This window comes from Aquila chrysaetos, chromosome 16, assembly GCF_900496995.4.
Source record: "Aquila chrysaetos chrysaetos chromosome 16, bAquChr1.4, whole genome shotgun sequence".
Classification (NCBI taxonomy): Eukaryota; Metazoa; Chordata; class Aves; order Accipitriformes; family Accipitridae; genus Aquila; species Aquila chrysaetos.
In genome coordinates, this window is record NC_044019.1 from 15,303,466 (window position 1) to 15,329,262 (window position 25,797).

Consider the following 25,797-nt stretch of genomic DNA (forward strand, 5'->3'; position numbering starts at 1 on the left):
GCAAGTGCTTCTGAGGAAAGTATTTTACCAACTCCTGTGATATGCTAATTGTTTCTTTTTTAAAAAAATATAAATATTTGTCCTTCTTTGTATGAATTGAGGTAAATATCTTAGTTAAAAAGCAGTAGAATACATAACTTATAGCAAACATCTATAAACTAAATAAAACTCCAAAGCTCGCTCTTTTTCGGGGATGAGGGGTCTGAAATTTTGGCAGGGGAGAAACAGAAACATCTTTTTAAACTAATGATGATATCACAAAAAAGGCCAAATTATAATGTTCTATTGATAATTGATGGTTATTTCTTGATTCTTCTATTATCAGGCCAGAACTCATAAAAATAATAAGTGCCTGTTATTGTTAAAAGTAAATTGTTATTCTATAACAAGTATTTTAACACTGCCTATTGCAACTTACAGCTCCTTAATTTTGCCTCTTTCATAGAAAGATATAATTAGTAAATAAATTAGCTTTTCTACTGAAATATTACTTCAAAAACATTTACGAGCTGTGTTGTCTTTCCACGGAGGCTTGCACGGTGAAAATGTGTTGCAATTAAAACCTGATCTTTGATCTTTTGGTAGTTACAGTTTGGTTTGCTTTCAACTGGTTTTTGTTTTTGGTTGTTTTTTGTCGGGGGTGGTTTTTTTGGTTTTGTTTCAAATGAGCGATGATAATGTGAATTTTTAGGCTGAAACTACTTGCACCCTAAAATATGATTGGCCATGTGACCTTTGTCTTTCTTAAACTTCTCCCTAGATCTTTAACTCCTCCTTTTGTGACCTCTTTGAATGCTGCTCCTCCCCCTGAGAATTTTTAGAATCCTCTGAGGTGTAACAAACTGTTACCCATTGCATTGATGCAATCTGTGTTGCCATTCTTAATCTGGTCTTTTTGCTTTTGTTTTCGCTCGTGTGAGTGCTTCTGACGGGACTGCTGACGTGAGAATTTGAGCCACGATTTGCCCTTAATCTGCCAGTAATTTAGCAGAAGATATGTTAGGCTGAATTCTGCCTTCTTGTACACCCCAGTGTTAATTTGTAAGTGACTGGAACGGGATCAGTGCAAATGTTGTCAAAATTTGGAACATTATTTAGAAAGCATTGATCTCCTCCTAACACAAACAGCAGCTTGCTATGAGAGTTTCTAACAAGCCAAGGTGTATGGCTCTTCCCAGTATATGCGCGAAGAAACAATGTGCTCAGCATGACCCAGTGATACGTGGTCTTATAATGAAGGCTCATTGCAGAGATTCGTTTTAGGAATAGAGTTGCATTTAAATAACATTTTGCTAAACTGGGCCTAAGGGTTTCCAAGGCGTTTAACATAGGCATTGTTGATGAGTCTGTCTGCCAATGAAAGTAAATGCACAATATTTAATGGAGATTCTATTATTACTAGCTGGGAAGGGAAAATAAGTGTTCAATTGTGTATAAAGTTTTCTTGATAATTGTTTTTAAATCTGAATTGTGGTTCTTAAAGTCATAAAACTCTGGATCACAACATCAACCATAAGAATTCGCATCTTAAAAATCACCTTTTGTAAGTTATCTGGAAGATTATGTATAATTTAGACTTCAGAGGCAATTAGTTTAATTTAGGAACTGAAAAAACCTTTAGATTTTATTGAAGTCTGTTATGCTCAATATGAAATTTTCTGGTGGAATTGGGGTCTGATCATAGGAAACCTACTAAGGCCAATCTTCAGTGTAATGACTTCAGTGACAGCCTCGCCTACAGAAGGCCTCCCAGATTGGGACAAAGATTTGAAATGTATTCTGAACTTCAAATTATGAAAGCCTATCTTCTAATCATTGCATGTTGTTTATAGCGTACTGAGAAAATTTCTGATACTGTGAACATCCAATATGTAGAGTGCTTTTATGAATTCCATGGAGACATTATATGAATAACTTTTGCATTGACATGGTTATAAAAATGGGTTTCAGATGTCACTGTGTGCCAAATTTCCAAAAAAAGCTTCTAAATCTTCATGTATAATTTCGAGTGTACAATCATTCTCAAATGAAAAAGACAGAATTTGTATATACATTGGCAATCTATGCATGTAAATTGGCAGTTAGCATGCATAAATCCTGAATGAAGTTTTTCTTTCAATTAGACCCTTGTTAAATCCATAGTAACTCCATTAACCTCAGTGGAATTACTTTGGATTTAAAATGCAGTTAAATAAGAACTCTGTTTGGCTACAAGTTCATTTCCCTTTGAAACTATGGTCCAACTAGAACAGGGAGAACAGTTTTAAAATGAAGGTGGCACCTGTTTTCTTGATGTGTGAGAATATATTTGATAATTTTCTCTTTTTTTAAAATAGATTCATCCTGCATGGAAAAGCTACTTTCTAAAGACTGGAAGGAGAAGATGGAAAAATTAAACACAAGTGATCTCCTTGGAGAAATTAAAGGTATCTCAATAGATCAAATTTTAAATATTTGCATATATTATAAAAAGGGGATTGAGGATTTTCTGACGTTCAGAAAAAATAATAGAAATAACAATCATAACTAGAGGGTGCTTTCCTCTTTCCAGTCAACTCACCCTGTTTTTTAATGTTTATCTTTGAGACGATGGATGCATCTGCCACATAAATAAATTAGAGTGTATCACAATCAGTTATAGGTAGTATCAAGGATGTTATCATAAACACCAGGTTAGTTACATTAGTTCATTGATGTTAGCTATATATCTCTGTGACCAGAGGAAGAAGAAGAAATATCTTGAAAACATGGAGTTACTAACTAATACTTGGTACTGTTTCTTCCCGGTTGCATAAACTATATGTAGAAACTGCTTTCAGATTATAAAAGGGGGTAATTGTGTGATTACTGTTCTAAATCTTTGATTCAAAATTGGGGAAAAAAAAGAATAATTCTTTATATTCATGCTATGCCCGTGGAGAAAGAGCAGCTCTGTGTGAAATTCGGGACCTACTGAAATCGGCGCAAGTTTTATTGCATATATAGACAGTACTTTCCGGTATTTCCAAGATTTGTTGACCCAGCAATCTAGTAAAAGTGGAATTCTCTTGACAGTTAAGTACTCTGTAGAAAACCTGAAGTGTTTTTCCCCACCCATCAATTCTTCCATGGATTTTCTTCGTGAGAAGAAATTCAGTGTTATTGATTAAGCAACAAATTAAAAAGGTGGTTTTTTGTGCTGTTAGAAGGGGTCATAAGGCATGTTTGAGGAGTACACAAGGTACCTAAGATTCATTTCTCTTCATTGGTATAATTTTATTACATTGCGACTACAAATATGTGGAAACAAAGAAAAAAAAAGATACTATTTGATGAAAATTTATGCTTCCACCAGGGAAACTTAAGATATTTCAAATTTTTTATTATAAAAACAGATGAAAGATTGGCCCTTTTTAATAAGTAAGTTATAACTGGTTCCTTCAGCTGATTCAGGAACAAAATCTGTTGGATTCTCCTGTTGGATTTTTTTGGTAGAATTATGACAATGTGTATATATTAGACAGGTAAGAAATCCTATGGTAATGTCAGTGGCAGAAATATAGTATGCAGTTTTACAAGAACATGTTAAAATTGACTGTAATAAAATCCAAAAAAATTATGTCTTGAAATCATATTCTATTTAAAGCTTTATTGTCTCTCAATAGTGTGGAAAACATTGAATGCTAGTTTGTCCATTAATTGCACAATATAGCTACTTAGTCTTTAAATAGAAACTACTTGAATGCTATTAGTGAATCAAAATTAAAAGAGGTGGGATCTCTAACAATGCAGAATAATGTTCTTTATTCTTTTATATGGCACAAAAAGCTTTTTCATGAGCTTGCATTTATTAAAAAAAAAAGTTTGTTTTTCTGGATTTATGTTATTCCTCCTATTTTCTTAGTATATACATTCACTGCAGAGTGGGTGGCTAGAGTTCTTGCTCCTAAGCCTTTTCTCATCTACCTACAAAGCATTCTCACTCAGATTTGGAAGAATTCTCAACTCGTTCAAGTACCTTTTCTAGGGGTATAGCCTATCAGCTGTATAAAAAAGATCACCTGATCAGGCTCACCAGATTTATGTGTTGACAGTCATTCAGTTAGTTTCCATGACTTAATTCCTGTGTCTCATCCCTAGAAACCTATCCTTAAGCCATCTTAATGTCTGCAATATTCCTCTCCTCTACTAGTTGACTTCCAGCAAGATGCAATACTGAATCTTTGCTACTGAGACTGCATTTCACAGGTTTCATGAACAGGCAAAAATACAAAAAAGCATACGCAAACATGGAAGATAAATGATGGTGGCTGTTATGTCATGCTTTATGCTTACAGTATTCAAACCTCTTGACAAAGACGTTAGTGTCATTTTAATAGAAGAAAATGAGGTGCAGAGTTACATAGCAGGAGTAGTGGCAGGTCTGAAGTAGGACTGCTTTCCTTTGGGCTCCCAAGCCAGTGGCCTAGCCGCTGTCTCCAGGCTGGTTAGCTCCTCCCTGATAAAATCGCTATCAACCTAATAGCCTGGTATTAACCTATATTAGCATTTGTATGCCTTAAATCATCTCAGAAAGAAAAAAAACCCAAACAACAATCTAGCCCATGGCAGCAGGAAAAACAGATTACAAGAAGGAAATAAAGCAAAGTGGAGGAACCAGAGAGAATTTTTAATCTGCCAAAGAAGCATACTTTAAAAAAAATCTTTTCAGGGTTCGAGGTGGTAGATTTCCAAGTCATGAAGTTCATTTTCATAGTGCTGAATGAATTTCAGGTTAGGTAACCGGCAGGGCATGCTGAGGTCTGAAAGAACTACTTTTGAAAACGTGTTGTCTTTGGGAGGTCAAATATCTTTTTCCTTAATTTCCATTAGATTCTAAATCAATTTATTTAACTGGCTGATATTTTTGGCTTTTGTGCAGACTTTCTGCTCATATTACTGAGAGCCTAACTTAAAGACGTGAAGCGATGCAGTAAAAATAAATAAATGAGGTCATTAGGGAAAAAAATCTTGATTGTTAGAAAGTGAGGTGTGGTCCTGTGAGGAACTGCTTTTTGCACTGCCTGTTTCTAGGAGTTTGTTTTAGAGAGAAGGCGTTGCTCTTGCTAAGGATAACCTGAGTACATACTCTTCCTCTGTATCTGCACAACTACAACCCTCCCCCCTTCAGTGAAAGACTAGCATGTTGGTTGTGGGAAGGCAGTTCACTAAGAATCAGTGCCAGAAAAAAGGATGAAAGCAGAAAAAATATGTACCACTGACACAAACAGTTTCTATTCATGTTTGGGAAGCACATAGACGAGAAGAAAAGATAATTGGCTGAGAGAAACAAATAAAAACGGTATTTTCTTGCTTTACCTTCTATATTTAGAACACAATAGTGTTAATCAAGATATAATTATAAGCTATATCTATTAATTCAAACAACAGAAGCCAATACAAAAGTAACAAACAATGAATGATTTTTTTTTTTTCCTCTAAGTGGGATTGTTCCTGTTCACAATTACTCTTGCATAGTGTGCTTCCTTTGTAAAACTGCTTTTTCTGAGTTTTTTTATTAGGATTTCAGTTATTGATAATGGTCCCAATTCTTCCTTGAATTCCAGCCAAACAAGCCATTGACTTCAGGGAGGTTGCATGAAACTCAAAGGAGCATTTGGCAGAATGCTTTGTAGCCAAATTCCAGTGGTTAAATAAGTCTGCTTGTTCATTTGATATGTTTATAAATGAAACACATAGGTCAAATTTTCAAAGGTCTATGAAGCAGTTGAGCTGAGTTAAATGACCTGCTCACCTGGAAAAAAACCCAGAGCTGCCTATGCAAATCATTTGATTGTATGCTATTTGCCAGTGTGTGCATACAAATACATTTATTTAAGGTATACAAGCAATTTGTTAGGCTTATGTCCGGCTTTTGCAGTGTTTGTTTTTCTGTACAAAAATGAGGATCAGGAAATACCTTTCATTCTGATTTTTGTTATCATGTATTTGAATGAACAAAGTGATGCAGAACTCTTTTCTAAATTTCCAGATATTTGGGTGCACAGAGTTCTGTCCTCACCCTCCCTTGCTGCATGGATTTCTGTTGCTTAGTTATCTAGTTTTTCTTCAGCAGCCACAGCTAGGCAGAGTAGCATCATTTATCACTATACAGAGTCTGTTTTAAGTTTTCTGTTTCTGTTCCAAATATAAATCTCTGGAATAGCATAGTCTTGCATGCATCAGGCAGTTGTCCTACTGAAATAGCCCGCAATGGTCTTTCTCAGCACGCAGGGTCTTTGAAGATCAAATAAGAAAGGTCAGTCTTTAAGTAACTTAAGCAATGATGTTATCGTGAAAGGGTCAGAATTGGTCTAGCAGTCTTATAGAAGAGTGACTCCTGGGTCACCGGCTACTGTGTTGCAGGTTAGTTCTCTGGCTTCCATTGGTGGTGTTTACAACTGGAACTCTCTAGATTTATAGGCATTGTGACTTGAATGTCACATGCTGTCTTTGTACAGTATACTCTATTTTGGGAAGGACAGTGATTGATGTCCATAGCTTTATCCAATACAGAAGGCTGTTTGCATTGTGTTTCCCGTGCTTATTCCTTCCCCTTTTATATTTGCTACTTTATTAAAAAGAGCCTAAAACTCCTATTTCATGTGACGTGTACACGTTTAATGGCCTCAAAATATTTGGATAGGTGGGAGGCAGTGTTCCTGTTTCCTAGGAAATGTTGAATTTAGTAAAACGAAGCAACTTCACCCACTTGATAGTCTCCTTGTAAGATAGACTATAAACAACATTGAAAATGCTATTTGTCCCTGGTATTAGGACACAGGAGAGATAGAAAGAGGTGTTTTCTAGGAGCATTTTTGTGTGTGTGCATTAATGACTGGAAGAGAACAGTGAGGCACAACTGTTTGAATCTAGTAATTTAACACTCTCTATTTCTGGAATAGTCTTGGAGAGAGTTGTGCATGAATGAATCCTTGAGAAAGTTATGGTTTCTCTGTTTTTACAGTGAATTAAATTTTTTCTTAAAATATGCATGATTTACAAAACAATTTAAAATGCTATTTTTGCTTCCTTTTTATAAAATTTGTCTTCACAGATAAGCTTTCGTGCACAGATAAATGCACAAGTGTTTCTTGGTGCACTATATCAAATGTGAAGACCACTTTGAGGAAAATAAATCTGATATTTTCCTGTAGCCCTGACCAACACTGTAGTCTGGATTCGCAGTAATTATTTCTCAGTATAATTGCTGAAATTTCCTTCTTATGAATTCTAAGGGTATATAACAGTCTGCCTTATAAATATGTATAAATAAATATATATAAGTCTTATATCACAGAGGCACTCAGAGGTTTTTAATTATGTCACTTTGTATGGCTATAGACATTTCAAAGCTCTCCTTTGTGCTCTCTGTTATAAACATATTTTATTTCTTTTGAAGTCTGTGTGATATACATACTAGCAATTAAAAACCCAGCTCAGGCTTTGAGACACAAGGTCTTCTTAATTAAAACTCAAACAAAAGCTACAAGCGAAAGCCCCACTATATGATTAAGGTCTAAAGTGTTATGATACATTAGAATCATTGTTAACTGCTAGGATTTAAAAAATCAATACACAGGAAAAAGGATCAACTGGTTCCAATTAGTGAAACCAATGAAAGCATCCAACAAAACATAACAAAACAATGCAACCCAGCACCCGTACACCCATATCCTTAAGAAATTGGTCCTGATTAGAAATATACCACAGGCTATAAAGGTTGCTCATAATGTATTTACTACCGTGATCCAATGAAGTGATATGTTTAGCTTTATGTTGTAGCTCTCCAAATCAGAGATATATTTTTGTTTTGCCATTTCTCAAGTCATTAGCATTTTGTGTAACGTGTTACAAAAGCTGCATTTCCAGGTCTAACCTGACTTTCTAAATTAAGTGGTACCTTTCTGAATGACCAAATATTTCATAAGCACTTTCAACAGTTAATGTTTGCATACTCTTTAGTCTGATTTGCTTGAACAAAGTAATGGATTCCAAAAGAAAAATATTTCGGTTAAACTTACCATGCCCCAGTGTATCTATTTGTTATGATTAAGATTCTGATATAATTAGTTAGACTAATCACTAGTGTGAACTAGATTAAACTATATGGTCTTATGTCATCTTGACTTTTTTTGATATGAAAGACTTTTTCTCCAGATTCTGGACTTAAATAGAAATACCACACACTGTACAGACAGAGGGTAGTTCTGTGGAAATGAATGGGACTGCTCACTGTATGCAGGGCTATTATTTAAATTATGTACGTGTAAGTCTTTGCAGGATTGAAGCTGTACTTAGTGCAAAAAAAAAAAAAGTAGTAAACATTTTTGTTGCTCTGGTCTTTTGGTCAGAGGGTCATATTTCAGTGGCACCTATCACAATCATGCCTGCTTCTAATGTTAAAAGTTAATGACTATTACCGTTTCTAGTTCTTAAAACTCCACAACTATAAATTACATTGTAATCAACCTTTCACATAAATCAAGTTCTCCATATTGTTGCATACATTTTATAAATAGTATCAACCGTGATGCATGCAGTATATTTCAAGGCACACAATGAATTTCTTACTTACTGCAATCACATATATCTATGTATTTTTTACCTTACCAGTGTATGTTTCTAAGTTTAACAATTCAGGGCTAAATATATGAACTCTGTACTACACTGAAATCAATGGGACAGCTCACTTACTTACTTACTTACCTATACGCTGTGTTCTGTGGAACTGTGTCCCAAAGAGTGTATTAAGAAATAGTATCAACTGATCATGAGAAAAAGGAATAAGATAGTGATGCTAATGATGAGGGTGGTGAGGCACTGGCACAGGTTGCCCAGAGAGGTTGTGATGCCCCATCCCTGGAAGTGTTCAAGGCCAGGCTGGATGGGGCTTTGAGCAACCTGGTCTAGTGGAAGGTGTCCCTGCCCGTGGCAGGGGGGTTGGAACTAGATGATCTTTAAGGTCCCTTCCAACCCAAACCATTCTGTGATTCATTCTATGATTCTAATAATAAGGAACTTGAAACAGCAATACATTTATTTGGCACAGCAGAAAAGACTGCCTTCTGGAATTTGATCCATTCTTTATTTGTACAAATAGTGACAAGAAAATGTATGGTATTAAAATGTCTTTATTTTCAAATGCCATTTAATTTTTTAGCAGAAAAAGGGTTGAATATAAACTAAAAATTACAAGTAGATTTTCACTTTTTCTTTGAAAACTTGCCATTTTTTTTCTGTTGGTAGGTTGTTTTGGTATTTTATATATATTTAGTTTTCATTATATCAGTAATTAATTTAATTTTTTAATAAATACAGTCTTTAACTGTAGTCAAAAGGCTTCTATGTTGAAGAAGCCTATCACTACTTGGAACTTAAGGCCTTCTTTTCTGACACTGAATATCAGTGGCAAATTTCCTTTTGACTCAAGTCCCAGCTTAGTTGCCAATGAAGTTGCTTACCTTTAGCAAAATAAAACTCCTACTGGAGACAAATATACAACTTCATATTAAAAAGCAAGTGCATATGGAGGAGTTTGCACTGGTAAAACACATTTCATTATGCTTCAGTGCTTTTGGCTTTTTGTTGCTGTAGACATATAAAGTCAAATTCTAACAAATTAATGAATGTAAGCATTTATCTAAAAAGATGCATATAGGCACAGTACTGAAAGAACTGAGATTTTCTGATCGATTTGTATTCTGTGGAAACCTGTAGATGTATTTTATGAGTCTTTTCTTACAAGAGTTTCATATTAAGGAAATCTTTGATTTAAGTGTCAGATATAAAGAACATACTATCCTGTAGTGTTCTGTCTTTATGGATACTGAGCAACCTGGGGAAGGGTGTAAGGAAAGGGCAAACATACAGTAATATTTCCTCAACACACTCTTCCAATTTCCCACAAAATATGATTAATGGGCTTGTTGACTCAGAGGTGGTACATTTGGGTTTAATGGCCCTTGCTAGAATTATCATCTATGAACATGTCCAATCGCTTTTGAACCCTTTAATAGACAGCTGGGAAGTCTGTGGGGATAAGTTCAGCAGTTAACAATATGCTGTATATTTGAACCTAGTACCTTGTAGGTGTCCCCTAGATCTTGCATTATAATGGACAGGGAATGGTTCCCTGTTCATCTTCTCTGTTACACGACATTCAGTTGTCTCTTCTCCAGGTTGAAAAGTAAAAATGTATTTATTTATTCCTTACATTGAAAGCTGTTCTTTGGTCACTCTCATCACCCTTCTCTGCAGTTAATTTGGAAAGAAACCTTTTGCACAAAATACGGCTGTTCTGAGCAACATCAAATTTTGGCACTGATTAATGACAACCTTTGTGGCAATCCTTTTCACTTCAGTTGGTTTTAAACTCCCTTTCTGAATGGGGAGTCTGTCTTGAAGTGGGGTCTTGATGTGTGGGTGTTGTGTGGTAATGAGAGCATCCTGAGGGTATCAAAGATATCAGATTTCTTTTCTTGGGAGATATGTAAAAATACCTTACTGTGAACTTTACAAACTGTGGACCCAGAGGTGGCTCAGAAATGTCATCTGTAAAACTTGAGGGACGTAGGATTAGTACTCAGAAGAAATGAAGTACGAGCACATTTGGGAAACTCACATGCAACTGAGAATAGCAAGAGTATAATGTGCAACCTGACACAGGCACTGCCTCAAAAGCCTAAGCTCAGTGAGGGATAGAAGAAGAAATACAAGAAGGGTTGTCCTTGTCCTCTCTAAACAAGTTGACCCTTTGGAAGAGGTTAACTATCTGTATTTTTTTTAAGAGGTCTTGATTTGTCTAACTGTGTCACCTCACTTCAGATCTGACCAATGACATCTGACAGTTTTCTGCCAAAGGGCAGATCTAGCCAAACTGGGCTCATTTTCCTTGTTTTCACCTCCTCCTGCCAGCATTAAAGTGATTTCAGGCTAATCAGGATCCCCTTGCTCCAATCAGGTCATTCATGATACAGCCCCCTTACTTGGTGAGTGAATTGGTCTCAATTCTCTGTCTCCCTTCTGTCTCTCCCCCAAATACTTATTCTGGATTAAAGTAAATAATTTCTCTCTTTTCCACTCCCTTCAAATTTTTTGGATTCTTCCATGATTTGCCAATAGAAAAAATTTTCAAAAATGCTAAAAAGATGAAGTCTTATCAACTAACATGAAAATACAAATTTTAAAGCAAATTGAGAGCGCTATATTGAAAAAGTTTCCATAGGAAATTTGTCTGAACAGAGGAAACAGAAATAGAAATCTATTAAGGACATAGCCTGCCCTGATTCATGACTTCATCATAGGTATTACCCTCTGATTTATACCCAGGCAGCTTGGTCAGAAATGGTTCTTTGTCATTAGCTCTCACACTGAAATCCTGTTATTATATACATATTTTTTCCTACCTTTTTTTCTTTAAATTACTGTTAGTTTGACCCACATATCCTAATACTTACCTTGGTCTGTATCGATATGAATTAACAAAGTTTAGTTGTCATAAATGATCTTTAAGAGTTATACAATATTAAGCTGAGACCTGCTCAATAGCTGTTTAAAATTTGTTGCCCCATAGATAGCAGTAATGAGAGGCTAACACACTCATGTTGGGAATGATTCCTCATGTCTATTAAGATTTGTTTGAATAGGTTTCCATCACAACAGGTGCACAATTATTTTATGAGTAAAATATTATCAGCCTTCCAAATTAGCCAGGGCAAAATGCAAGTTGTCTGATTAAATAATCAAACCCAATACTTAAAATGCTCTTGATTTCCCCAGGAATTTTAAGATGCTAAGTCCCAGTCTATCAGTGAAACTGTGATTGTTTGCAGCATGCAAGTAGCAGCTTGTAGAGTATCCTGTTTGGTATGTTTTACATAATTCATCCTACATTATACAAGACAAAACCACTAAAAAAGCATATAATAATAGGTTTTACTTCTAGTCAAACAATTTTTATCTACCAATGAAGGTATTATACCGTGCATTAAAATCAGAAAAAAGTGGGCCTCTAATGGAAAATAGTTTGAAAGTGTTCTGCATTCAATTAGGAGGCACATCAGTTTAGAAATACAAAACCCTGTGTTGTTTTTTAAATAATTCAGTTTATGAAGGGGGAGGGAAAACAGGAAAATCCTCTGAATGTGAAGGGCAGCTTGCAGTGTGGAGATCACATATGTCACCAGTTATTGTATGGCTCAGTAAACACAGTGACTCAGAGACCCAAGAAAGGGGTAAAATCTGAAACAGTAGGTTCACCACAAATGGAAAACTTAGCAGTGCAGCTGCCATATGTAGATTATATACAGGTAACCATTTGTGTTCATATCTGAATCTGTTTGTCAATCAAGGAACGCTGTGAATCAGGAGATGGGATCTCAAATACAAAACCACAAAGTCAGAGACAGCATCTGGAGGAGCTCCAAGCCACAAAAATTAGGGAAGAAGCACAGAGGGCACAAAAACTGTAAATGCTTGCATGGATCCTGCCCCTATATACATTGAATTTAAATAATTGTGTTGATACATCAGTAATAATAATTGCTGATAAAAATTATAGTCCTTATTTTGGGCAGCAATATGTTTTACTAAATGTGAAATTAAATGCAATTTGTATTAATTAGGGATAATGTGAAAGTATGTAAGTGGTTGACATTTCCGACATTTTAAAACATACTACTATATGTTAAGATACATCTTTTGCATTTGTTTTGACTTGGAAATACTGTAGATTGATATATGCCCCTAATGTGCTCTTTTGAAATAAGATCACAGTTCTAACCCCTACGATCAGAGAATTATTTATAGACAAGGTTCACCATACTTTGAAAGTTAGTTATGGGATTTGATCATTGATGTAACTGTTTACTAGACAATTATAGTTCTCTCTGGGAGCTGGAATACAGTCCTATTACAGATACTAAAACAAAATCTACTGTTAAAATGCAGGTGGTGTACTCAAGTTGCAGGATTTCAAAAGTCAGTGTAGTGTATACAGACATTTTATGTAGGTTTGTACGACTTAAGTTTTTCTAAATGTGGGAAAGCTTACAGAGACTTCAAGTTTTGACTGGTAACATCAAACGAATACAAACAGAGGTTTACTAAGGAAGGTAAAGAAAATCAAATGGGCATAACTGTTCTGTGGTTTGTTTTTTTTCAGATTCACTAAGAATCATAGAGTTCCTTTTAACTTGTAACTGAAAGAACTTCTTTTTACCTTTGCTGCTTTGCTCTGGTGCCAGGATCCATTTGCCTACGTATTGTTGAGATTCTGCAAGTCACAGAATGACTGTCGATTTTCTTTTAGGGGCTGTAGTGAATAGAGGGTTTCTACTTCAGGATGTATTTGTAGATTAATTAACCCTCTTCTCTATTTTGTTGTTGTCTTCTTCACCTCCCAAGTGTTCTGTAGTGTAATTTTGGGTCTCTCAGCCTTCAGCTAGAGATGGGGTGTCCACTTCCTCTGAAATGTAAGGATTTTTCTAAAAAGAAATGCTTTAGCCTATCAGGTTATAGTCTGCCCCTTTTCAAGATAACAGTGATTGACAAAGGCACTTTGGGTCTCTCTGCATACTCTCAGATAACCTTTCCCCCCATCAGACAAATATGAACACTCGGTGCTAAGAACTGGCTGTGAGCAGGCCGTAGTGAGAATTCTCCCTCTGCTGACCTGGGAAAACCATAATCAGTCTCCACACATAGCTAAAGGTTAGTTAACGTCAGAGATCGGTGAGTCTCTTACTTTGCCTCTTCCTGTTCCATTCCATGTGTATTGTGCTAACAAACACTGAGAAAAACAGTCTTCTGATTTATAGTTACAGCTACTGAAAAGGGCTATGGTGATAAGCAGCAAATCACCCGTGACAAAATATAGGTGTTAATTGCACGTCAGCTGAATCTGCTATGAGAAATTTACATTAGGACAGCTATGCCTGTGTAAAATGTTTGAATGTATTAAACACACAGAAATTAATATAAAGTTCAAGTTTGGAAGTGAGGGAAAATGGAAGATTTATATAATGAAAATGAATGTTGTTTGACTTGTTTTAATGAAGTAGTCTTCACAAAGGAGAAAAGTGTTCCTTGCAATAGGCCCACTCCAACACTTGCAGCATGATCTGTAAAAGGAGAACACTGCTCTTTACTGATCAAAGTCAGATCCTATAGACAGCCCAGCTGGCATCACCAATGCCCAGGCTGAGACCCCGACTACTCTCCGAAATGGTAACATTTATAGACTCAGTTTCTGTGATGATCCTTAACAACCTCTGAGAGGTGTGTATTTTTTTTTTTTTAAGCAAAACTAACACGCCATTTTTCATTGGAGTTCTGAAAAATTTCATTTTCTGTGGTTCATGAACTCAAGATATATGATACTTGTTTAATGTTTTTTGACTGACAGCTAGAAGACAGAAAAAGGTTAAATGATACTGTGAGAATTAGAAGGTTAGTTGGTAAACGAGGTAATGCTTTTGCCATGCATACCTATTCAGGCTTTTATGGTAGTGCTTTTTTTTGGTCAGTGTTAGCTATGTCATAGCAGGTGTAGAGTTGTGCAGTTGGTTAAGTAACTGAGAAAGGTCACTCCTCTTAAAAGTATATACACTAAATTAATACCTAAAGCAATACTGAGTACTTGAGTTAGTAAAAATCTTTCTTTTTTTGCATAGGGAAATAAATGTGAATGAGTGTGTGTGAGTGTTGCATTATAAATGCATTTTCTGTATTGTCTTTACATGTCAGATTAGTATTCGTTTATCCTCTTATGCAAGCTGGTCGTCTTAAATGGAATTTTGTCTGTATATGTTGAGTCCATGATATAAGTGAAAGCTTACTGCAAGCTTAGCTTTACTGCAAGGTGCTGAGGTCCCCTAAATGCAGAACATTTGGGGTGCTCAAAAGCAGAAAAATCTCATAATTGCTGTTACATATCAAGCCAATAGTGGAAGAGCTCCAAGCAGGAATTTGAGAATTTGTAAGTGAATGCATTCCTTGCTACTCTGAAGTTACCAAAGTGCTACTGAGTTCTAGAAAGGGATATCTAAATACCTCATGTCCTTCAGCAGTTAGTTCTTCAACAGTATTTCCATTTATGACTGTGTTTATTTTGACACCCTGAAATTATGATGATAACATAAGGTATTGATGGTTATGTGGTAGCAGTTAGCTCTAACGGTGCAGTTGAAAACCTGTTTTTGTGCTGAGGTTACTACCTGTGTGAAACTCAAAGTGAGCAACTTAAGGTTTTGACTGAAACATGTTAGCCCTAAGTCTGTGTATATACACCTTCACACAGATCCAGGTTCTCATGTCCGATAGCTGGTGTTGCACATCAGAAAAGTAAGTGAAACTACTTTTACGTTGAGGAAAGGCAGTTGGTTGACCCATAGGTATGAATTCCCATACAGGGAAAACAAATCTTAATAAAAAATCATCAAATACTGTATCTGAAGGGCTAAAGTTGATACACAAGAACTCAGAGAAAAAATGGAAAGGACATTTTTGGTATAAAGAGGAAAAAACAGCCAAACATCCATTTGACTCCAGCAGTAATCATAAATGGACACACAGGAGCAAGGAAGAACAGGGAAAGCATATACTTTCACACCAACACTATCCCAGCCTCTGACTGTTTTCAGTTCCAGGGATTTCCTGACCCTGAAGCGGTTTGTTTATTTTGTATCAGTCAACTGGATCTCTCTTCCCCCTTCCAAATACTTGTCCAGTCTCCCCTTAAGCCTATTCAAAACTTTGAGCCCATGGCATCTTTTAAGAAGATATTCCATGGCTCTAGTGCCCACTGTGTGAAGAACCACCTCAGATGAAAATTGAAAACTTTTAAGGTGATGTTATGTGGTTCAGACACATCTATCTCATTTTTTAAAATACTGTAAGATGTCATCTGAGGCAATGGGTGTTAGATGCTTTATGTATTTTTTAAAACATGGCCACAGATCTATCTGCAATAGTAAGAGTCCTAAATCCCTTTTAAAAATCTGGCCCAGAGACACCTAAATCTAAGAAACCCCTTAGAAAAATACCCGAGATCTTTACAGATGCAGACAGATTGAAATTTTTATGTATATTTAAAATTCCTAGAGAGGAAATAACCATAAAATACATTGCTTAAGTGCAAAATTATTTATTCACAATTAGCCTTCATCTTAGTTGGCAGTATCTCAGCATCACAGTTACTCTGATGTAACTTCTGAGAAACACGTCAGAAACCTTGCATCAAGTTGCCATAGGTATGTTGTTCCAGACATAACTAATTTTTTTAATAGGACACTAAAAGGGAAGATGATTAACTTTCAAAACCAGTTGAGAGAAGTCTCAGTAGAAATCTGTTTTCCCTGCTCCTGCTTCTTCTTCATTTGTTTTTCGTTTTAGGGTCTTGTTATGAAGGAAAAATAATGATGAAATTGCGGTTGCTGTAGAAATAAAGTAATGAAAATGCAACTTGGACAGTGTTTTATTATCTTAAGGAGAAAGGAACAATTTGGGGATCCCAATTTCTTAACTATATCCCAGGTCTATTTATAATACATTCAATGAGAATGATGTTATAATGGAATTCAAAACCTCTTGGTGTGTTTCCTACAGGCTCCCAGTGCTTCAAGTCTTATTCTGAATCATCCTTAGACTGTGCATAAAGTTGTGCCTAAGTTCAGGCCTTTGATTATTATATTATATTATATTAAGTCTCTTGACTAGGCAGTGTTTATGTTTTCATTCTGAGTGATCCTGTTTGAGTGGTAGAATATGGATATAAGCACAACACAATAACATGATCCCAGTCTCTGGTTTGGGACTGAGAAGAATTTCATTACCAAAGATTCTGTAGTGAAGGGCTGCGTTAAATGTTTTGGTTTGTGATCAACTAGGTATACAAATAAATTGAATTAAGAAAATTTCCAACTGCACTTTTAGTCGCTTCTAAGAAACATCTGGCTAAACATACTCATGCTTGTGGTTAGAGTATAATTATACCAGAACACTCTTGAATATGTGTGGAACTTTGGTCTGCAAATGTAGGCCACCTCCTTTGTGCTCTGTTTAATGTGATTTAGGAGGTTTTTCTGCAGTTAGAAAACTTGGCCAATAATTTTGTAGCATATTTCATAGGAGCACAACAAAGTGGTCATAGAATTCTAATTTGTTCTAGAATGTGTTCTTTTTAATAAATTAATTAATTATAAAATAAACCTTGAGGGAACAACAAGCATAGTTTACTTTACTTGTTTGGTTTTTGTTTCTCATACCCATACAGTGAGGTTGTGGTTATTCCAAAAGACATAAGATAATTCATATTTGTAGCATTAATATGCTCTGCTGAATTGGTTTTACAGATTGCTAGGTTGTGTGTAGCAGATAAGTAGCACTTTCAATTTGTAACTGTTTGATTATGAAAGAAATTTAAAATAATATTCAGATTTACAAGCCTGAAGCTGCCAATTTTGACCACCTAATGCCATTATTAATGAACATATCAATGGACCTGTTTCAAAGCCCACTGAAATAAGTGTAAATCCTTCAACTGACTTCTGTGGGCACATTCTAAATGTATAAAATGTTGTTGCTTTTCCATACATATCAAAGGCTTTTGACTAAATTGTCTCTTCTTAGATGAAGTAGGAAGTTTCTTCTTTACAGCTTCCATGATAGACAGGCTATGCTAATGTCCTTGTTTTGCAATAAACTTTGCTTCTTCATTACTTATCACCAGAGGCAATAAAAATCTTCAGAGGCAAATATAAGTTTTTCATTGATATACTTGTTTGTATTTGTAAGACATGAAAGATGAACATGTAATTAAGATCAAAATTAAAATTTATATTTAAAGTATATAAATCTTGCAGTACTAATACTCCTCATATTTATATTTAGACATTTCTGAGTGGTGTAGCTAATAACTACTAACTAAAAACTCATGGAAGTAACTTATTTAACAAGATATAAAAAGTAACTGCAAGACATCATAAGTCAGAGTACATTTCACAGGGGCACATCTCCTCTCCTGTGTATATTGTGCATTCTGGATGCAGTAGAAGAAATGCATTTGGGTTACAATTTTGCGTATAGGAAGAAAGGCAAGATTCCTAGAATGTTTTGGAGTGGGATCCTCAGTGTTAGCTTTAAGGCAAATGAACTCCAATAATTGAATCCTAATATGTAAATTGATTAGCCTTTTTATACAAAAGCTGCAGTGGCACCTATGAAATGGATCTCTTCCCTTTTTGTACCTGTAGAGAAAAGTATTCCTTCCTGTCCTTATTCTCATAGACCTTCCTACTACACAGATGCTCAGGTTCAATATAAGGCACCACATCGTCCTCCTTAAAATTAGATTAGCCCCACAGGAAGATACAGTGTTGATATATTGTTCACCTGATTTGCACATGTCCAACTGCAGGAGTACACATAAAAGCTGTACGGACTTCAGCTGTCACCTTTTCTTACCATCACCCCATGTATGTATGTATTTATAGACATTACAGTGCAAAGTATTCCTCACTATTTAAAGAGAAGAATCATGTTATTTCTGCAAATACTGTGACAAAAAGCAGAAAAAAAAATATTTAAAACCTCCTTTTCTGTAGCTTGCTGTTTAAAATGGAGAACTTAAAACATGTGATTCTTTTTCATCTTTCATTATTAATCCATGGTTTAGACAATGTGAGAAGACTGAACAAACAAGCAAAAGCTTCTTTTACATCATGAACTTTCTTCATGAAAGACAAATATCAGCTAAAGAAATCACAGGTAACTATGAGTCCTGTCATATAGGGTAATTAATGTCATCTAATTCATATGAGCTATACTCATCAAGTGAGATATTAAACTAACTTCCTCTAAACTCAGCTTCCTTCCAGTCATTTTTATGCATGTACATATACAATTCCCTTTCCAGAATAAGATTAGATAGAACAGATATTCAGTTCATCCCTGTGATTGAAGATACAAGTTTTAATTGGAGAGCTCTTCCTTCCAAACAAGTGCTTTTTTGCACTTGCACCACAACAGGAAGAAATACTAGTTCAGAAAGAATGAAAAAATGTATAGATCACTTGGAATTGTATCATGTTTACATAATAAAAAAATAATATTCATTTAGAAGAGTATCACGGTACCCAGAAATCACTTGTTAAAGTTAAAATTGAATATGGAAACGGAATGATTTTTATCCAGCTGTACACTGTTATGAAAGAACAATCAATGAAATGGAGCAATTTCAAAATCAGTCCTGAATTCTCCATTTACATTTTTTTCTTCAGCAGACTCCTAATCTTTTCTTGTTGGTTGATAAGATCCTACTTATTCCAGACTGTCATCAATTGTGACTCTCAACATTGTAATTCCAAAGAAGACACTACCTATGATTGTATATAAGAAAAACAAAATATCGTTTCACATCTAAAAGAGGAAGTTACAAAAAAAGTACCTTCCTTACACCTTTTACTGCAATGTTTTATATGAATATTAGAGGTGGCTTAGCATTCATGTCAGACCATCGTTCCTCCGTGTCAAGGCGTGGGTGCAAATATTCATCTAGAACTAAAATATTTTTCTTCTTTTCTGGAAATGAAGGGTAGGGGTTTTCTATTGATTTCAAACATCTAAAACATTACTTAACTAAATTAAGATATAGTGGCACTACTAGTGCAGCAGAACTCCACTCAGTAAATTTTATGAGTCAGAAGAGAAAAAAAAAATTGAAAGAATTATCCAGAAAGCAAAATAATGTTTAGGACAAAATGCCGTTGTGTTGGAATCCCTCTGAAGCTGGTGTGAAAGGTGGGGCAGTATTTCTCTGTGTAAGCACCTCATTCTCAGTTTCACGTCTATAGTTTCACATAAAGCTATAAGCAGCTCATGGAGTTACAAATTTAATAAGAAAGTACATTTTAAATTTCTAATACTCTGTACAGTTTTGTACATCAAATGATGCTGTCAGGACAAAGCAGTCTCAGATCTAAACCTGGTATGGTGCTATAGAATATATATATATATATATATAGGCTTCTTTACTAACATTTCTACATATGTAATATAGAGAGTTTGTAGAAACTGAGAGATAGAATGTCATTAAAAACAAAGTTATTCCGTAATGATCAGTGATGAGTTTTTTTGGACTTCTGTTTGACATGTCTGCTATTGGCCCTCTGATAATTACAAAATTCAGCCAAAGCTGATGAAAGAATCCATGTGTTTTGAGTCAGGTTCAGTGATGAAATAATAGGGAAGGTGAACAACTAGCTTCACTTACTGTTTGTGGGAACATGGGGATCAGTTCTCATATCATTGTAAATAAAGGATATTTCTACTGAAGTTTCTGGTTCTACATGTATGTGTAAATAATGTGAGGAGAGAATTAGACCACCTGAGTTGTTAATTCCAGTGTAATGAAGAAGCTACAAGCACTGTGAACATCACTGTTATTGAGGGACTTGATTTTTCTGATATTTAGTACTTGTGTCCCATCTTCAGAAGGAAAAACTTTGGATATCTCCATTTCCCTAGGAGACTTCCCCTGTTTTGCTATGTGAGAGCTCAAAGCGCTATAGGACTACTGGGTTGGAGTTAGTTGTACAGCCCTTGCAAGTGAGAAAAGTTACGGGATTTAACTTTCAAACCCTTTTCATGACTTTCTTATCTCCTTGAGGAAGACGTAACTTTGGCCTGCTATTGTTTTTTGTGCTTAATGTGTGTTCCGTGATAGGGAAAGGTGAACCAATCTTGTGCCATTTCAACTTAAAATACTAACTTCCATGAAGAAAACCTGGTAAACATGATCTGTGTGGGGATGTTTGCACAGAGAAGGTTCTGATCCTGAAAGTTTATTCCTACTGTAACATTTAAGTATTTCTGCTGTCCTTATTATCACAGTTTCTGGCATCTCAGTATGGTTTTTCTACAGAAGATGAACTGTTATATAATTACATGTTGGTTACATTTTCTTTTTTTTTTTGTCTTTTCACTTCCTTTATCCTTTGGATTTTTAATTTTTTTAATATACTATTTCCTTCTGTTATATGGCCCACAAATACAGTTTGGAATCTTTACTGTTCCTGTCCGCAGAATAACATTGTCCTCCCCTCCCCCCTCCATGATCTAGGGAAGTACTGTCATCTGTATTTAAATGAGAAATATTGAAGCTGAAGGTCAGGATATTTTTTTCAGCTCTTTCAAGTCCTGAGTGAGTACCTTAAATGGATGGACTATCTTTCCTCCTCTCGTTTGTAAATTTTTTTACCTTAAAAGCATTGGAATTGAGCATTAGAGTCAATAATAATATTAATAATACAAATTTTGCTCTCTTTATAACACCCCTATGTTCATTTTATTTTGGTGTGCTATGCCCTGGGCTACAGTCTTCTCCGTTAACAAAATAAAGCTACTCATTTTTCTTTTCTCTTTACATCATATTGTAGTGTTTGTATCACTATACAGATTACTCAAAGCCTGTGGCCTCTGCTATATCATTATATTCTAATTTGGCAAGAACAGGTTAGCCGTGAGTTTTTCGTTGCAATGTATAATATGTATTTCAGTGTTTATATCCAGTATTATCACATTTTTTCCACATAGAGTCTGAACAGCTTGTATTGAGTATATATGAAGCATTTCTAAACTCACTGAAAGCACTAAAGCATTCATAACCAAATCTCTACTTGCTGCTGAAAAACCCTACAAATAATTTATTCAAAAAATCGTCATCTTCTTTCTTCCACATGCACATGCATGAATTAACACTTAATATGTACTTGAATTAACACTTGATATGTACTCCTAGTATTATTTAGAATGTAAGGTGGCAAGTTCTTCTGGAATTTGAGACTAATTCTAAGAAACTGGCTAAAGTGTGGTTTTTTGGTTTTTTTTTTTTTAATAGCAAACAATACTAAAGTAGAATTGTATATATGAGATTGTAACTAAATCTCTAAACATAGTTAAAGTCCTCCAAGGCTTATGTCAGACAGAGTTCTTCTTTTCGTGTCTGTGAAAGAAAGTAAGGAGTCCAAGAGACTCATTGGAATTCTGCTTTTTGCTGGGCGCCAGTTTGGAGGAGGGGGAGGCTGAAGCTCTGGCTAACATCACATTCTTTCCTACATTCCTGACGCGGATTACATTTTAGGAGTCAATTGTGGATTCACCACATCCCTAAAAATGGGGAAACGTATCATTGTGCTGCTCCATGAGCTGACCAGGCACTACTCAATCCAACCCTTTGCCTAGCTGATTACTTGGACAGTTTTGTAGTTGTTTGGTGGTAACTTGTGAACAGTTTATGTTGTTCAGGTCACTGCAGTATTTTTCTTTTACATGTATTGGTTTACTTTGATTAGAACTGTTGTGAAAAGCAGTCAAGGAAGAAAACCTCTGAATGTAAAGTATTCCTCAGGAAACACTTGAGAATTGCTAAGAAACAACGCAAGAGCAAAAAGTCCAGCAAACACGTGAGATCAAAAAAATGTTAAAGGCCACGAAAGAAACATTGGCTCAGAAGAGGTGGTTATTTGCAGGAGCAAAGCTAAGGGACAAGCATTTGCTGGGAAATGCTAAGGCACGTAAGCCTGCCTCAGTTGCCATCAGGGGATGGCACATCTTTGGGGGAAATATTCAGCTGGATAACTATATACATTCTTGTGACTGACTTGTTCGTAATGCAAAATAAACCGTTCTGTGATTTGTGAAGTCTGAAGAAGAGATAAATCCTTCGCATTCCTTTGAGAAGGGAAAAAACCAACAGAATGTGACACTATAAATGGTCAAACAGGGTACAGTTACCCTGAACACTCAGAGGTGCAATGATGGGGTGAGGACCTGGGAGGGCGCTTAGGGCCAGGGACTCCTGTCTCTATCCCAGCTCAATGTCAGGGAGAGACCTGGACGGGCACTGCTCTTCTGCATGTCTCCTGTCTCCCCCGGCTAGGCAAAATGGACGTGTGGGCCGGGTGAAAGCCTCGGTGTGATCCAAACTACACAGGGGTGGGTGCAGGACCCTGATGTTTGCTGTGAGACGTGCCAGCAGCTCAGTTCGCAGCGAGCCGGAGAGGTGGCCGTGGTGACGGAGGTGCAGCCAGCCCTGCAGCCACGGGCCCCCGCCCGCTCCCGCACCTGCCTGTGGGCATGCTGACGTGGGAAAATGAAGGGTTATCATGAGCTTGCTGAGGTAATTCCATTTTCACTCTGCTACCTGCGATTTTATGGCTGGCCTATGGTAAGTTTAGGATTGTATTAAAACTCCTGTTCTGCGAATCATATTAGTTTCAGATCGCTCCCACCTAAGAAATTGCTTAAGCACCTGAGGTTTAGTATATGTGAAACCAGGATGAATCCTGCACGTTGTCGGTAAAGCATTTTCATCCTTTTCATAAGCAGAGCTAACTTAAGCCATTTTTTTGTTTTTCTAAATCCGACAAACAGATTTTGCTCTACGGAATGTTTTCAGTAGTTCCTAATATTAATTCCCGTTACTGTTTATGGACATAGAGTATTAATTTTTCCTTGCTCAAAGCTTAAAACACAGATTCATATTGAGACATAAGGGAGTGGGGGGATCTCACACCTTCACAAGAGAAGCTATTTGGTGTGGTTTGCATGCTGGACATGTTTGCTGTGCTGCCTTCTGCACTGGGATGCTACAAAGCACAATGGAAGCATTCATAAAACTTTTTATTGACTAAGGAGTGGACAGTAGCATATGGGAACATCAACAATTGCTAACTGATCATGAAATAAAGAAATTCCAGTGTTCTAGTGTTATAAAAAGAAGGGGGAAAAAAAGTCATTCAGAACTTAGTCATATTGGTTCAGCTGTTGTAACCAAAGACTGATAAGATAATAGAGGTCTTTGTGGCTGTTTTCTACTGAAATGCTTTATCTTTATGATGCACTTGGGGCCCTTTATAGTAGAAAGCTTTTTAAACTGCTTTTGGAGTTAGAACTCAAATTAGATGCTATTGCAATGGCAAGGGGGCTCCTTAGGCAGCCCTCACAAAGTGACTTTTATCTCTGAAGCCCTTCCATTAGATTGTTACTTTCTTCTGTTTTCCCTGTTTATTTTTTGTTGACTTTTGCTGCCCTATTTTGTGGCATTTAAAAGGTGACCCAATCAAAAAAGGCTAAATGCTAAATGCTGGACAGAGCCTGTGAAGTAGAGACATCACAGCCTATCTGATGTGTGCTGCAGACTGCCCTGTTAGACAGAATGGTTTAACCAGGTTATCTCTGGGCACCTAAGATCAAATACACTTTCTTTTATGTCTAGCATTGTGTTTTTGCTTTCTTTTCAAACAATGTCCATAAAAAAAAAAAAAACAACCCACTAACAGAGGAATTGATTCATAAAGGCTTTTTTTTTTTTTTTTAAAGCTGAAATTGCTTAACTTGATTCAAAATCATTTTTGATTGTTGGTTGAATTGCTTTGGTTGATGATACTTTGGAACTGCAGTTTTGTGATTTAAATCCCTTCTTAGTTTCTGGCAAAGCCCACGCTTCTTTCTTGCGTTACTGTCTCTTGATTTCATAAAAGTCACACTATGTGTTTATCCTAAAAACATAACAGGAGTGATAATTTGTGATTTATTAATTTGTATTTCCTGTAAGTATATGGGGCAAAAGTTAGTTTAGATGCACTGCATAAACAAGGATGATATTTGTCATGCTTTACACTAATCACAGAATTCAAGAGAACCAATAATACTTTGCAGCTGTGTAGAGATTCCATGCAAAGATCTTAAAGCACTTCAGAAGCATTAACTAACCAGGCATAAAAACCTCTGATTGGTAGTGTTCTACTTTGTGTACATGTTGGGAAACTAAGGCAAGCACATTCAACGACCCACATTAATTTCATGTCACAGCTAAGAATCCTACTTCGGCAAGCTTTGGATCACACCTATAAATTTTTAGCTTGTTTGTGACTCCAGTATTTTGTCTTCTATTCACTTGACAGAGTATGTGGTTTTATCTTGTTTTCTTTTGCTGAGTGTCAAAGAGATTAGTTTAAATTATACTATGTAAGTCTAGAAATCTATTTTTTGCTATTCCTGCTTGTTTTTTTTCCCTTACCAGCAGTTATTACTCTGCCTCTATCTCATGACAACTTGCCACAAGGACAGTTCCAAATTTAACATTGAAAAGCCTCCTGTGTTTGCTGACGTGCAGCTACATCTCTATAGAGACCAAATATGTAGTAAGAGGTAATAGAAGTGTTGTAAGGTGGTAAACCAGAGGTTGATATAGGAACTATAGTTATATTAGGTATCTATACTTACAGGGTACTAGATTTTTAATTTTTTTTTGCAATGCTTAAAGAAGTCTAGGCAGATAAAATGCAAGATGATGTTTATGATTTTTATGAAATGCATTGTAAGATATACAATGATCTTTCTATTTGTGTATAAGAAATCATGTAGTATTGTGATCAGTTTTAAAAGTAGGGTTTTGCCACAAGCAGAATTCTTTCTAAATGTAATTTTAGACTGCAAGTTGAACTCCTCTCTCTTCTTCAGCAGATTTATAGCTACTTTTTATTTTCTCACTCCTGGTTAGATTGACCTATGACCAGAATTTCTCAAAAGTTCGCTTTGATGCCTTCCTTCTGTTCAATCTGACCATTTTATTTCAATTTGTGCTCAAACCCATACAAAAATAAAGGGTAAAACAATAAGCACACAAGGAAAAATTAAAATACCGCTACAACAAAATTATTTTTCAGCTTCTATATTTCACAAAAGCAAGAATATATAACCAAAGGACTATCAAAA

At 35.8% G+C, this 25,797-nt stretch overlaps 1 protein-coding gene across 16 annotated transcripts in view; it reads left to right on the forward strand.

Annotated features, from left to right (window-relative positions):
- SOX6 (SRY-box transcription factor 6) overlaps nt 1–25,797 on the forward strand; it is a 382,229-nt gene that overhangs the window by 200,613 nt on the left and 155,819 nt on the right. For 13 of the 16 annotated variants that reach the window (XM_041129350.1, XM_041129355.1, XM_041129354.1 and 10 more), the window contains 2 exons: nt 2,337–2,426; nt 13,624–13,731. In XM_041129350.1, the coding sequence (XP_040985284.1) occupies nt 2,337–2,426; nt 13,624–13,731 (198 nt within the window). The remainder of the gene's footprint in view (nt 1–2,336; nt 2,427–13,623; nt 13,732–25,797) is intronic. The other 3 variants (XM_030038492.2, XM_030038496.2, XM_030038498.2) reach the window with 1 other exon arrangement.